Consider the following 15,863-nt stretch of genomic DNA (forward strand, 5'->3'; position numbering starts at 1 on the left):
AACAACAGCAGTAGCTTTCTTATTTTCTATCAATATGGCCTTCTGTATTTATATTTGAATTGTATGTTTTTTTGTTTAATGCCTTTGTTTTATGTTGAAACTTGTTGTGTGCCGTGTTGGTCAGGACTCCCTGGAAGAAGAGATCTTGTATCTCAATGGGACATTCCTGGATAAATAAAGGATAAATAAAATAAAAAATATTAGTAACATATTGAAAATAAGTCAAAACCTACTATGGGCACACCTAGAGATAAATAATAATAGAATAAATAGAATATTTGATGGATCCATCGACCACAACCTAGATTACTATTTGCCAGTATTTTTAACATCATTTTAAAGACATAGGCAACACATAGTTATTTTATAGCCACACATTTACAACACTCCTCAAGATGCCAAATGTGTAGTTTCCCAGCTAAATAGTTAATGCGCACCATAATAATAAGTCATTCATATTTAAATCTTTTGTACATTGTTATCAACTGAAGTAATGATTTGGCACCCTTGTACATGTGTTTCCGTCTTCCTGTGCTGTTACTTAGTAACAATTATTCCCATTATTTAGCTGGCGCATTGTCAGATGTTGGCGTTCCATTTAGAGGGTCGCCAAGGAAAGAAAACAGACTGTCGGGCAGAACAGGGACAACAACGACACAAATGGCCTCCAAGACGAGCTTTGTTTAAAGGTCATACCATGCCATGTCATACTCTTCCGCTTATTACACGTCCCCTTGTGCACGGTACCACAACCACAGATCTGTAGAGTATGGTCAGTGGGTGCCCATAAATATGCCTGTGTTCACAGCTCAGCCTTTTCTCAGCAGCATCTGGCCTATGATTTTAAAGTAATACATAGAATTCAATGTCTAAAAGGCCCCTTTTTCAGAATCAGAAATCCTTTATTTGTCCCGCACCGGGGAAATTATTCGAAACATTACAACACAGTTCTTTGACTTTAGTGAGAATACTTGCGTGAGTACGTCTCAACATCTACTGAGAACTTAACTTCCAGAACTCTTCCTATAGGCAGCTTGATTTGTTGTGAACTGGTGTGACCTCTCCAGTAGTCATTGCATTAAAACCATGCCAGAGGGCGCTGCACTGGCAGAGGCCACATCTATGTCGCCTGTCTCCGTCTCCAAAAGCCTCAACACAATGAAAGTTTATAGCTCCCTACTTGGTCTCATTATTCCTCCTCTTCGCACAAGCTCTCCCTGCTTTAGTAATGCTCTCTGCTTGAGGAAACACATTTCTCTATTCAGCACTACTGCCGTGTTGGCAGTTAGTCAGCTGGGCTGTCAATCTCTGCATGAGGAACCAGTGTCTTGCCGAGTGGCAGAGGGAAGGAAATATTTCATCCCCCTGCTGAAAGTTTAAGCAGTTTAGCAGCAACTGTAGCAAGTGGGAAAAAGCTTTAGTGAATTTTACGACATCAGTGCAAACGAAGATCCTTTGCCTTATGAGGTATGAGGCAGGGTTTTATGAAAAGACAAAGACAATTGAAATACAGAATGGAGAAATAGAGTAAAACAGAGTTGAGGAAGAACTTCAAACCTCCCCCCTGTTGACAGGGCTGCAGGTGTTGGGGGGGGGTTTCGTGCTGCCTCGGCCTGTTTTCTTGGCCCGTCCTCAATTTCCTTCACTCACTGAAACATGATCCCTGTACTGTAGTTTTTAATACAGACAGACAGACAGACCTCACCCTTTCCTCCCATTGTTTCTAATCTATACAGTCACATCCTTGAGACAGCTTTAATGTAGTTATAGTACTGTAAAGTCCTCAGTTACAAGGGTTTTCCTCAAACAGAACATCTTAAAACCAATCCTTTTAACTAACATTTGAGGAACCCCTCCCCAAACAGTGATTGTCCAATCACCGCTTAGCTCATTTAACTAGGGAGAGCAGGTGTGTCAAGTTTGTGCGCTGAAAGGTTGTTCATGGAGCTGTAATAGTTTTACAAGAACTACTCCTTAAACCCAAAGTATTTTTGCACTTTTTTGGTTAAATTACTCAAGTAGGGTTAAAACAACGTAATAGATGTTTACATTCTGTGTCAATACAAACAATATGCAATGTAGTACTCCTCTTGTACATTTTGTATATTTTTCGTTGGTGTTTTGCCAAAAAAGTGGTTGCTAACAAATGGCTAAAATAAACGAGGTTGTTGGAGACATTAAACATCATCACTACTCGTCTTTTAAAAGTATTCCAACCCTTCAACTAGCAGATATATCCATCTATAGTACTTTCAAATTGTATTTTAGTTTCACCATTGCAAAATCAAATTGAAAATGGTGGTGAAGGGAAGTCATGTGACCATGGTGTAGTTTTAAGTGGTTTTCATTTATGAAGATTATCTTGTTAAACAAAGTGTTTGAGTAGACTATCATAATATTTGTTTGCCACAAATGTTATTTTCTGCAATAATCAAAATCATATGGAAAAGTACAGTTAGGGTTAGCAAGGGAACTAGGGCTATGCTAGCTTCCATGTTAGCTTAATATCCCTGCAGCACTCTGTAGGACCAATGCACAGGATAGCAAGAGCTTTGTGGATGGTGTTTTTATTTTAATCTTTGGAAGCGAATATCAGGAGCAAAAGTGTTAGCAATGGATAATACAGAATAGTTATCTGCTCTAACATAAACCGCAAACTTTAGCAAGTCCAACCTGAATCAGCATTATTTACAATTAGCATTTCATGAGCCAACTACATTTGGTGAAGTTGTGGGTAATATGAAAAGATTAACATTTAAAACAGCACATCCACTGTTGTAGTGTTTCCCCACTCGGAAGCCAGTTCTACCACCAGAGTTTAACTTTACGGAACAGCTGCTTTCCCTCACCAATTTTGTGGATTTGCAAAAGATATCACTTCAGCAGCAACTTGCTATCTTAGATATTGTTACCTTAGCTAACATGCTAAGCAATCCTTCGAGTAAAAGCCTTTTCTAAAATCATAAAACTAACGTTGCTAACTTAGCTAGGTAGCTAGAGCTGATAACATCTGATAGTGATGGTTATCATTTCAGGCTGCGAAAGTTTAAAATAGTGGCAAATTGGTATTTAATGCGGAGTATTACAAACATAATTAAGACTATATTTTTACTGTAGTAATAGCCACTCTAAATGTATCTTTTTAAATAATGAAATGACATATTTTAGATCTATCTGACATTAGCTTAAAGACATATGTTTGTCCTGTACACCTACACCAGGTAGTACTTTGCTTTTCCTGCAGCTGAACCCCTGTCTCTCATCTTGGAAAGCAGCAGCAGTCCCTTTGAAAACATCCAGTACATTCCTGAACAAAAGTCCCATATGTTGACAGGCTTGGGAACTCGGGATTCCTCTCTGGCGCTGCTAAATCTAATTTAAAGACCCATAATGACCTTAAAGCTTATTTTTGTTGCACAATGTTTTTGTAGGAGCTTATTGGCACAGTATTGACTGTGATAGGTGGTCTGAGCAGCATCTTGTTAAATTGAACACAGCTGCTTTACTGGGAGACTGGGTGGGCACTGTGGTCTTTTCTTTTCTCGTGTTATTCTACTCCTTTATGCAGGTTTATCCTCCCTTTGTGAATGTGGGCGAAACAGGTGTCAGCTTGTCAAATGCCCATTTAACAAGAACAAGTTATGTGACTTTAAATTAAGCTTAAAACATGAAGTCTCACTCAAGAGTTTTCCTCTCAATATCTTGAAATATTTCAATTCAACTTCAAGAAATCTGAATAAAATACATTGTTAAAAATGTTTTCCACTGAGAAGCCAGCATCACATTTCTTAATCTCTCCCCCTGTGATGTGTTATGTGGTGAGAGAGCGCCCCCTTCAGGACTGCAATACAGTTTTTTTAAAAAGTGGAGACAGCTCTCTCTACATGTGTTTATGTGTGTGTTTGAGTGTGCAGAAAACTATCAAAAGTCCAGTTACTTTGAAAAATTAAGAAAATAGCTCACTTATATCCTTTATTGTTTTTGTTTCTGTCTTCTTACAGGTATGGAATGGACTGTTTGATTCAATTTGAGGACTTTGCAAATGTTAATGCCTTCCGTCTGCTGAGCAAGTACCGCAACAAGTACTGCATGTTCAACGATGACATTCAAGGTAACAAAACAACACACACACACTCACACACAGATGGCCATTGAAGGCCATTTTCTAATGGATATCATACTGTTATGATACATTGGGGATTCAGCTTTTTATTTTCCTCAAAACATTTCAACAAGGCATATTCCTGATTAATTTTGTATATGTTATTTAGGCGTTTTTTACATAAGGCTAGATCTTAAAAGAGTAACAAAAAAACAAACATATGTCAGATATAAATAAATAAGTTTTCCATGGTGTTATTCGGTTAATATGCAATTATTCAAATGCGGGCTATACTATATAGATTAAGTTGCTTTATGTTTTACTTGTTCATTTATTTTGTATTATTTTCCATACAGCAAGGAAACATCAGATGTTTACTCTAACTGGTCTTTCTTGGATCTTACTTATTGAGTCTCATTAATCACTGTTCTCTATCACTCTTGAACATACAGCAGTAACATGAGTAGTAACACGAGGGTCACAGAACGTATGAAGAATGTCAGTAAGAGTATATTAAGTGTGTGTCTGTAATACTCCTCAGGTACTGCTGCTGTGGCAGTAGCTGGACTCCTGGCCGCTCTCCGCATCACGAAGAGCAAAATGTGCGACCATACCATTGTGTTCCAAGGAGCAGGGGAGGTATGTGCGGCACACTTAGAGCAAGACTGACCACAAGAGTTCATATTTAGATATTTAATCTCAATTCTAAAAGAATGGGTCACTCCTAACCAGTGTTGGGCAAGTTACTTCCAAAATGTAATCTATTACTTATTACTGTCTTTTGAAAGTAATAAGTTACATTACAATATTACTGTCTCTGAAATGTAATGAGTTACACTACTTTTTAGTTACTTTCACCAAAATAACCGCAAAAGAATGGCTAGGTATTTTAAATGCTAAAATGTAGTTTAGTGCAGCTCATTCTACATCCAATGAAGGGGAATGTGGTATAGCATAACAACTGTGTAGGCCCTTCAGGCTACTAACAACTTGTATTACACGGCTTAGTTGAATACTCAATTCTGATTGTACATTCTTAACATGTGACACGTTGTTAATACAGTCGTACAGACCACTGTCAAGGACTATAATGAAGGTTGCTCAGGAGGATCAAGAGAGAGAAAGGAAAAGAGGTTAAAAGACGGAGCGCTGGACGTCAGATAAATCACCAGAAGAAGGCGGAGAGGAAGTAAACACTAACAGGACACGGAATGGGCTCTGTAGTGTGTTTAGTATATGGCCCTGTACAGGCCCGGCTCCAGAACAACATGACTCAGGGTGCCTCTGAGATCACAGGGGGCGCAGCAGTAGCAGGTTTACATGAGCAATAGTGGCCGGCAACAGCAATGACAAATAGCATTGATGGTCCCAATGAACAGATTATGGCCTTTGTTATGTTTTGAAACCAAGCAAGTGAGAACATTTCAAGTGAGTTAAAAGTACAATCCTGAAATATTTCATATAGTCCAAAGTGGACTGTGGCAAAGAAAAGCACAACAGCTTCAAAGCTGTACTGATAAAAGAAATGAGAACATATTGTAAATCAAGGCAAATATTATTTGAACCAGCTCATGGTTTGAACATTGAAAAGCAAAAGTATTATTAAAACCATGTATTAAATCATCACTTTGGTCCCATCATATACTCTGGGAAGAGAATATTTACTGTGCTTGAAAACTGGTACATCATCATCGTGTGAGGTTGACTTTGTGCCCTGGAGAACATTTCAGCTGCAACATTAGCTCGTTGATAAGCTTGGGATATGAGATCTTTGTGTAGCCATTCGTGGTGAAGGCATCTGTGCTACTGTATGCTTTATGTTTGACCCAACATTTCTAGGCATGGCAGAATATGGCTCTATTTTACATGAATATTCTAGCCCTTGTCTATGTGTATACCACGAGCTGAAAGATGACCGCCTTACCCCACTGTACAGGCGGGTACTTGTTTAGATATACCTGGGCAGGCTCTGTTTTGCCGTGGTATCCTGGCACCTGCGGGCCGCAGAGGGGCGGCGTAGTTTGGGGCGACGAACACTGCTGCTCCGGGGGCGAGGGCGGCCAGTCAGGCGGGAGTAAGCTAGTGTCCACAACAGAGGGTCACGTGATGTCCCCATCTGACCTGTTGCTACGGTCTGCAGTAGATGCAGTGTTGCTGGCGTTTAGTGATGGTTGCTTTAACCATTGTCGTATAAATGATTATCCACAGATGTGTGTCACTGCTGTGGAAGCACTTTGGAAATGATGCACGCGCAGCGGAGCAGGTCACGCGCACCTGACACAATTTGTTGTTTGTATTTTTCGCTCCGTTCTCTTTTTTGAATAGAGGGTGCATAACTTTCAACTGTCCCGAAGATCCCGGCGCGAAGCCTGAAGGAAATGTATTACTGTAACTCCGTTTCGTAACGCGTTACACCCAACACTGCTCCGAACACCATGCGCACAGGTGATCTAATAAAAACCTCTGGTCTCCCTCCCTTTGTCTTCCCAGGCAGCGATGGGGATTGCAGAGTTGATCACCATGGCCATGGAGAAGGAGGGACTCGCTAAGGAAGAGTGTCTGAAAAAGATCTGGATGGTGGATTCCAAGGGTCTCATTGTCAAGGTGTCAGGATCAAATACTTCACATTGCATAACTAAACGTATCCTGTAATCTGACCAATAGGTTAGCAGAATCAATAGTTCAGTAGGAAGTCAGTGAATGGATCCCAAAATCCTGAAAGTCACAAACACAACATGTTTTTGTAACAGGTTCAGGATCTCTAAAGGAGGATTTTCCCAAGCCGTTAGAAGTCAGTGACCTCCACAAACAGGAAAAAACATTTACCATGTGAATTAGTGCAGATGCGGTTAGCTAAATTCAGCAACAAATATACACAGTTTACAGCATTCGCACGCATTTTCAACAGGAAATGCATTTTCCAGTTCATAACACAGGTTTTGTCCTTGGAATCACAGCAAAAGGCTCCCACACTAACATCTGCTAAACATCTGTTTTTTCGACCATATCCACGTTATTCATCCCACTTTCCTCCTTCTCATCCTCTGTACTTAATTCCAATCTTCACCACTGCCCCCTCAACTCCACCAATACCACTCTCTGTCCTTTTCATCCTTTCTCTGTACTTCATATTCATTACATTTGACTTTCTGCTTTCTCACTGATTTCCAACTCGGGATCCTTTTGCTCTGAGGAACACTTTGAAGAAATCTTTAATTCCTTCAGCAATTAAAGTGTGGTTTTCATGTCCTTAATGTCCTCCTCTTCAACCTTCCTCTCCAAATCCGCAGGGCCGGGACAGCCTGACTCATGAGAAGGAGAGGTTTGCTCATGAGCACCCACAGATGAGGAAACTGGAGGATGTTGTTCATGAACTGAAACCCACAGCCATCATTGGTAAAAAAATAAAAAAAAAATAAAAATAACAAGCATTAGATGTTTTCAAAAGACAGACAGATCGCAAGTTTGAAGCTATATGTTGAACATATTGTCAGAATGGTTTTTGATAGATGACATTGATGGATTGGATGCAAGAAAGGACAGTTAGCAGCATTTTAGGTGGCTTAAAGGGGAAAGGAAACACCAATTACAGTTAGAATATAACGGTAGTTTATTCATTTTACAATGGATATTGATCGTAATATTTATTGTATATGATATTACTCGCCAAAAGAAAATTAATTATCCGCCGGCCGGGTGGGGAATTCCGGGACCAGGCCGCCGCCATTAGGGGAGTCCCAAATGGTGACGTCACTGGCTGTGTTTTCGCTCCACCTGAAGTCAACACAACGTAGCAGATATGGCAGCGATGGAGGAATTTTGCAATGAGATCGACGTTTTGAACGATGAATTTGACTATTCGTCGGGAGATGACATTGATGTGGAAGCATCTACAGTTACCAGGCATCCCATGGCCTATGCTTATGAACCGATTCGGTCGAATAGAGTGGCATACGATCCGGAATAAAAAAATTAAAAAAACACAATGCTAACAGTGAGCCTCTGAATTAGCCCCGAGCGAAAATGCTAACCTATTACTGCACCGATAGCTCCCTTATTACTTATCCTAGCCGCACATCCAACACATCGTTTATGATCGCAAGGAGACACAGAATCTAACGGTGCCCACCTCAACACTGAAAGATACAAACTCGCGAGGTTATCCACAAAAACGTACATCAAAACAAGTGGCGCTAGGTACTAACATACGCCAGGCTAACGGCTTACCTTCCTCATTGTCTGGTCTAAACTGGTCTTTAATGGCATTACAACGATAAAAACGATGATGTAGTTAATCCATAGCAGTGTGAGAAAAAGTTTTTAGAGAGTACTTGTCCATGGACAAGTGAGTTTGGCAATTTACTTGTCCGAATACATTTTTCACTTGTCCAGAATGGACAAAAATTGGGGCCACTGGAATCTTCTTCTTTGTCATCGTATTTTACATTTTCCACGTTTTTTACGACACCGTTAACGTAAGTGAGCGGTAAGATTTTACCGCATCACACATAGGGTTGGATATCGCTTGGATTTTAACGATTCCGGTTATTTTCGGTTCTCGATTCCGGTTCTTTGAGAGGGTAAAAATAAGTCAAACTGGGAGAAAAATATATTTATGAAAACATTAAGTCAAATCTGTATTTCTATTTACAAATCACTTCATACTGTTTAATGTCTTACAGTTATTGAATACAATTATATAAAAATAATCTCTGCATTGTTTAGTTAGTTCTAAGTGGTGCAGTTTGAGAATGTACAATTGGCCCAGTGTCCTCTGATGTTACACTGCAGCCTGCCTGTGAGACAGAGTCCAACCACACATGTCCAACACATAGGCCATAACCTAATAATAATAATACATTATATTTATAGCCTTTAGGCCTAGCGCTTTTCTACAACTCAAAGACGCTTGCACGCTTAGACATGTCCTGCAATACACATGCTGCAGCTGCTCACTGTTTGTAAAAGTTAATAAATAGTATTTTCATTTCAATAATGTACTTTCTTTACCCTGCTTCATAAACAATACTGACATCCCTGTGCTCCTCTGAGTCTGGGGGTCCGAGGATGTGAGGACAGCGCGAGGACACAGACAGGGAGGCTGCTTCACTTCATAAAGGAAATGGCGTCAATATTAACAACACAGGAGCTAAAACGCTTAATAACCTTCATTACGTGTTAGAGAAAGAACATAAGAAAGTTTGACAAAGATGAGGCTGTTAACGGGCAGCGGATCCGCTGTGTAGAGAGAGAGAGAGAGAGAGAGAGAGAGAGAGAGAGAGAGAGAGAGAGAGAGAGAGAGAGAGAGAGAGAGAGAGAGAGAGAGAGAGAGAGAGAGAGAGAGAGAGAGAGAGAGAGAGAGAGAGAGAGAGAGAGCTGCAGTCCGCGGGGCTCGGGGGCTCGGCCTCGCCTCCTGTCCTCACAACTCTTATTAATCCCGGGACCGGACAATTGTTATTTGTTCCTACTCGGAACCGAGTTTTGCTTTCCAACCCTGCCACTGTACTACACTTCCCACCCCGCTCCGCCCGCCCCCGTCTAACTGTACAGAAAGGGGCGAGATGCATTTCCTTAGGAATCGACAAGCAGAACCGAAACTAACATTTCTAAACGAACAATGGCGGACACGTACAATTTGCGAATGAGTTCTGCCTTTTGCAAACTGAATGTATCAATAATTTGTCAAAAAACGTCACTTGTCCGCCGGACAAGTCAATTGACAGATCTACTTGTCCGATATTGTAAATAACACGTCCCGGACGGTGGGACGTCTACTTTTTCGCACACTGCATAGGTTAATATCCAATGGGGCTGTGTCCCCTTTGAAATGTTCTGATAATCTATAAGCAATACAACTGCAATTCCGTTATCTGCTGTCCGCTCTGTGCTCCGTGCGCTCTGGGTCCTGCAATACCATCCATCAATAGCAATACTAGCCTTTTTAGGGCTGTTTTCGACAGATGAGCGTGTGTATGCCAGTTTAATTAGTTGAGCTATAGAACACCCCCAATTCTCTATTGTACGTCATAATAGCTACCATTTAGTTTGGACGCGATTGCGTTAATTAATAAGGTCACACTGTGTCAGTAAATACATGTGTGAGCTAGTAATCTGGTAGTGCTGCAATATTTACCTCTCTCTCGGCAGCTGAAGCAACTGGTTTGGTGGCTCGAACTTCACGTTTGTTGACACTGTCATTGTCTTGCGCGGCCGACGTGCTGGGACGGTCGGTGTTCCCGACTGCATACGTTGAGAAATCGAATATTGTGGGAACAGATCCTGGCTTCAAATCCAATGTTTTGTATTGAACCAGGCATCCAGACTGGACTTTGAGCAGCTTCTCATCCTTTAGTGGCAGCCTATGGAAATGTACTTCTTCCTTCTTTGTATAAAATCCATTTGTGCAGCCTGGGGCAATACAATAAACTCCTGACGACGACCGTTTTCTTGTAATGTAAACTACTGGTGCATTGCACGCCATGTTGTTTGTTATTGAGCTTTGGCCCAGGAAGCCGTACACAGTCAGTGACGTCACTGGAAAAGTCCCGGAGCAATGGAAGCGCCCATGGTCATTAGGCACATATTTCAAAAAGTAAATTCGCGTATCTCGATCGTTTATATTGGAAATAGACTAGATAAATACATTTCCTAATGGTAATATTGTCGCATGGAAAGCAGTTTGAAAAGTGTTTCCATTTCCCTTTAAGGAGTCTGTTTCTCCGAAATTGGGGGCATGCTAACTGCCTTCTATTGTAGCTAATACACTTACTATGGATAGGTATCTCATACAACCAACTTTTCAAACATTCCAAAATAAGGGACAGCTCTGAGAGAAGCAGACTGAATTAGAATGCATTGCTCATGTCTAACTGCTTCCTGTCTCAGGTGTGGCAGCCATTGCCGGAGCCTTCACTGAGCAGATCATCGCAGACATGGCTTCCTTCAATGAGCGGCCAATCATCTTCGCCCTCAGCAACCCGACCAGCAAAGCTGAATGCACTGCTGAGCAGTGTTACACCATCACACAGGTACTCCCTCAAGACTTTCTTCATGGCAGTAATAGTAGTCAACTTATCGCCTACTTATTCCTAATCCATTAAGCAATAAAGTCAAAGTTATTTTCTTGCAATAATGGCTGAAAGTGTTGTAGATTTCCCGCTTTTCTCTGTTTTATGTTATATTGAAATGGAAATCTTTGAGTTTTGGACAAACAAAACACCTAAAGACTTCACCGTGGATTTTAAGAAACTGGGATGGACATTTTAACTATTTACTGACATTTTACAGACCAATCTATTAATCTATTAATCTAGATAATATTCTGAAATGTTATTGATATAGAAAACAATTGCTAGTTGCGACTCTGAATACATAGCTATAAATAGGTTCATTGCTAGTGAATATATGAAACAAGCTATTAATATTACCCAGAGTGGCCAAGGCTTTCCCATTAGTGAAAGTAGTGAATGGCTCCATAATTAAACGGGTTCCCCTTCGCCCATTTTACAGTTCTCCACTTGGTTTCATGACAATTGGTTCAGTATTTCTTTCTGTAATCCTGCTAACAAACAGATAACAAACCCAACTGAAAACATTATCAATGGTTATAATATTAACATTTATTTTAAAATACATACATTGCCATCACTCATTGTCCTGTAGGGGCGGGGCATCTTTGCCAGTGGCAGCCCATTTGACCCCATCACCCTGTCTGATGGGAGGACGTTCTACCCTGGTCAGGGAAACAACGCCTACATCTTCCCCGGTGTGGGCCTGGGGGTCATCGCCTGCGCCGTCCGACATATTACTGAGGAGATCTTCCTCACTTCAGCAGAGGTAACGCACTGACATAAACAGTTCATTTAAACCTTTTCAAATCTTTGATATCCTTTTTAAATAAATGCATGCATTTGTACAATCAATTGTGTAATATAATTACTCATGATGTCACCAGACCTATACTTTGCACTCCACTGGTATTTAATGAATGCCTGGAGCCTTTCATGGTATATGGTATTATTGACAGTGACCGAAATATTTAGAATGTGTACAAAGGTAGCAATACCAGGCTGTAAAATAATAATTTTACAAAAAAAGTCCTGCATTTAATGTAGGTATTGATTTCAATAGTTTGTTGTAGAAGGATAGGAATGGATAGTATACAGGCAGGCTGGGTTTGTACTACTGATTGTAATACTGTAGTTGGTCATGGTGGATCTATTTCTAGGGAGGGGGTTAGTGTTAGTGTTAAGATATAACATATTATATAAGCTCATCAGGTTTGATATAAAACTTGCAACTGTAGCTGTATATAAATGAAAGTGTAATATTTGTCTCTGAAATTGAGTTGGTTGAAAGTTATTTCAGTCCGATGGCACATTTGTTTGACTTTTATGATATGAATAAGGGCTCAAGTCTTTTAACACTAAGTTAACTGCATGACATTGAAAACTGAAACTGTAAAGAATAGGCGTTCATCAGGAAAACGGGCCATTAGACAAATCGGCTTTTGGTCCAATGGGTCTCTTTTAGTTTTTTTTAAACTTTTGGGCATTGGAATAAAGACGTAACTACTTTAAGGCTTAGTTTTTTACATTGCATTTAGCTGACGCTTTTATCCAAAGCGACTTACAATAAGTACATTCGACCAGGAAGACACAACCTTGAAGAAAACAGAATCATATAAGTACATCAGGTTTCATAGAGCCAAACATTTCAAGTGCTACTCAACTGGCTATAGATAAGCCAGTCCTTTATTAGTATATAAGTGCTCTGTTAGCAGTTCTTTGTTAGTAATTCTATCGCTCAAAGTGGAGTCGAAAGAGATGAGTTTTCAGTCTGCGCCGGAAGGTGTGTAAGCTTTCTGCTGTCCTGATGTCAATGGGGAGCTCATTCCACCATTTTGGAGCCAGGATAGCAAACCCACGTGTTTTTGCTGATGGGAACTTGGGTCCCCCTCGCAGCGAGGGTGCAGCGAGTCGTTTGGCTGATGCAGAGCGTAGAGCACGTGCTGGGGTGTACAGTTTAACCATGTCCTGGATGTAGGAAGGGCCAGATCCATTTGCAGCATGGTACGCAAGTACCAGTGTCTTGAAGTGGATTCTAGCAGTTACTGGAAGCCAGTGAAGGCAGCGGAGGAGCGGCATGGTGTGGGAGAATTTAGGAAGGTTGAAGACCAGACGAGCCGCTGCATTCTGGATGAGCTGCAGAGGTCGGATGGCACATGCAGGTAGACCAGCCAGGAGGGAGTTGCAGTAGTCTAGGCGTGAGGTGACGAGAGCCTGGACCAGAAGCTGCGTGGCTTTCTGGGTCAGCTGGGGACGTATCCTCCTGATGTTGTAAAGCGTGTATCTGCAGCAGCGGGTTGTAGCAGCGATGTTTGCAGTGAAGGACAGGTTGTTATCTAGGGTCACACCCAGATTCCTTGCAGTCTGAGTCGGGGAAACAACAGAGGTGCCGATGTTGATTGTCAGGTCAAGAGTGGGACAATCTTTTCCCGGAAGGAAAAGCAGTTCAGTTTTGTCAAGGTTGAGCTTGAGATTATGAGCAGTTAACTGTATAACATATACAAAGAGAGAGACAGAGATTGGTGGTGTAAACTGGATGGGCGTTTGTCAGAAAAATGGGCCATTTTATTTTGTAATATCATATACACAACGACAGCGTAGTTTTACTGTATAATATATCCAGAGAGAGAAAGAGATTGGTGGTGTAAACTGTGAAAAATGGGCCATTGGAAAATAGACTTTCGGTCCTTTGGGACATTTTCCTGATTATTTGGGTTTGGAAGAATTCGGCTGATGTTTCTCTCTACTGTAAACATGAGCTGTGTGTTTACCATCAAACAGGCTCTGGCTGACCTGGTGACAGAGAAGGACCTGGCAGAGGGACGGTTGTATCCTCCTCTCAGCTCCATCAGGGAGGTCTCTCTCAAACTAGCTGTCAAGGTGAGAGCTCAGTGCACACACAACAAAGACCAGATGTACCTCACAAGCTGTAAGAGTCTAATTGTATAGTGACTTGTGAAAAAGATAATACTTAAACCCTCAACATGTTTGCATTACAGATCATCGAGTATGCCTATAAGCACAACATGGCAACACTTTACCCGGAGCCGTCCGACAAGAAAGCATACGTGCACTCACTCACCTACAGCACTGATTATGATGAGTTTGCTGTGGCCTCGTACAGCTGGCCGGAGGACAGTATGACTATGCAGTCATGCAAACTGTAATGCACTGGAAAACAGAATGAGGCCAGGGGGTGTAGGGTAACTGCTGAATGCAACATAATCACAAGACATGATGTTGGGATAGGAGCAAGGCTGTGCGTAGAAAGGTATTTCTATGAAATTAATGGTGGCAACACAGAGGTATGCTTTATGTCTGTGATGTCTGCCTATGGTAGTTTGAAAATACATTTGAACAAATAGTTAATTTAAAAATTGCTGAAATGAAGAAAGCTTATAAAACGTGAAAAGAAAGCCGTTTGCCGAACTTGTGAAATATTGCACTTGTGTTGCTGTTATCCCATTACATTTTCTGATAATATATCTGGCGAAAGACCTAGTTAGTTCGTTTTACTGTAAAAAGCAGTGACTTCATGATTGTCAGCTATAATCCAAAAACGTTTTTTCAAATTAAAATGGTTTTGATTAATGTTTCACATGTCTGGTCACTTAATTTCTGCTAAGAAGACAATGATGCGTTTGAGCATAAGGCTTGGATATAAACTTCTAATTGAGTTTCTCACAGAAATACTGTGAACAAAAGTTGTTATAACGACAGACACACTGTAGTATTTTCATCAGTGCAAGACAGAATGTTTAGACTGTCCTTTACTCTCATGGTGACATCAACTCCCTTGGTAAATGGCAAGCATTGGCCGTGTCTCAATGTCGAGTATGCTGCAGAGCCACTATTTCAAGTATACTGCGTCATCGAGTGGCGCCGAAGGACTGTTTAAATGCATGTTAAATGCCCAGCATTCAGCGCCACTCGATGACGTAGTATACTTGAAATAGTGGCTCTGCAGCAGGTGTACTCGACATTGAGAAACGGCCATTGTCTCTTGTTTGTTATTAAAAAAAACATCAAAACGCTCTGCAGGGTGGTTGTGAAATGCGGCTTATGGTACTCTGGCTGCCTCTGGTGGCCAATGTCAGTGAATAAGAATCCTATTATCACACTCAGAAGTATCAGAAGTACTTTCTCTCCAGAGGGATTAGATTTATTTTGGACTGGTATTCGATATTTCAATAAAAAAAAATCTTACATTAATTACGAATATTCAAATAAACATAGAGAAGTTGAAGTGAAAATGTGTACATTATACTAAAAAATATAACAAGATAAAAATCTGTATATCACATTTTATGCAGTTGTGTAATAGTATCATTTGCTGTCAACTTGATCCTGTTTTATCTTAAAGAGCCTGTGACAGCATCCCAACAACTGTTGTGCAATGAAATATTGGGCTACTAGTAATCTCGAACCGTCAGTTTAAAAAAGAAAAAGCGATACCGTTCCGTTAAATATCAATAATTTCGAACATCGCGGGGAAATTCCTTCGACTCATTTTGAAGTTTTGGGGGAAGCCGGAAGTGACGTCAATGCGGGAACGCTCCGAGAGCCAAACACGGACAAAGTGTGTTGTGTCATGCGTAGAAATGGTGAATTACTGAGATTAGGCACGTTAATAACGTTTTAATGAAGTTGACTACAGTATATTCATATTTGTCAGTGCTTTCATGTCAATTCGG

The 15,863-nt window shown here is 40.8% G+C and overlaps 1 protein-coding gene across 2 annotated transcripts in view; it reads left to right on the forward strand.

Moving 5' to 3' along the window:
- Positions 1-14,764, forward strand: part of me1 (malic enzyme 1, NADP(+)-dependent, cytosolic) — a 144,947-nt gene extending 130,183 nt beyond the window's left edge. For both annotated transcript variants that reach the window (XM_034102408.2, XM_071206139.1), the window contains exons 7-14: positions 4,002-4,111; positions 4,644-4,741; positions 6,593-6,706; positions 7,393-7,498; positions 10,988-11,130; positions 11,765-11,938; positions 13,951-14,049; positions 14,169-14,764. In XM_034102408.2, the coding sequence (XP_033958299.1) occupies positions 4,002-4,111; positions 4,644-4,741; positions 6,593-6,706; positions 7,393-7,498; positions 10,988-11,130; positions 11,765-11,938; positions 13,951-14,049; positions 14,169-14,336 (1,012 nt within the window). In that variant the 3' untranslated portion in view covers positions 14,337-14,764. The remainder of the gene's footprint in view (positions 1-4,001; positions 4,112-4,643; positions 4,742-6,592; positions 6,707-7,392; positions 7,499-10,987; positions 11,131-11,764; positions 11,939-13,950; positions 14,050-14,168) is intronic.
- Positions 14,765-15,863: the final 1,099 nt, after the last annotated feature.

The sequence above is a fragment of the Pseudochaenichthys georgianus genome, chromosome 16, assembly GCF_902827115.2.
Source record: "Pseudochaenichthys georgianus chromosome 16, fPseGeo1.2, whole genome shotgun sequence".
NCBI classification, from domain to species: domain Eukaryota; kingdom Metazoa; phylum Chordata; class Actinopteri; order Perciformes; family Channichthyidae; genus Pseudochaenichthys; species Pseudochaenichthys georgianus.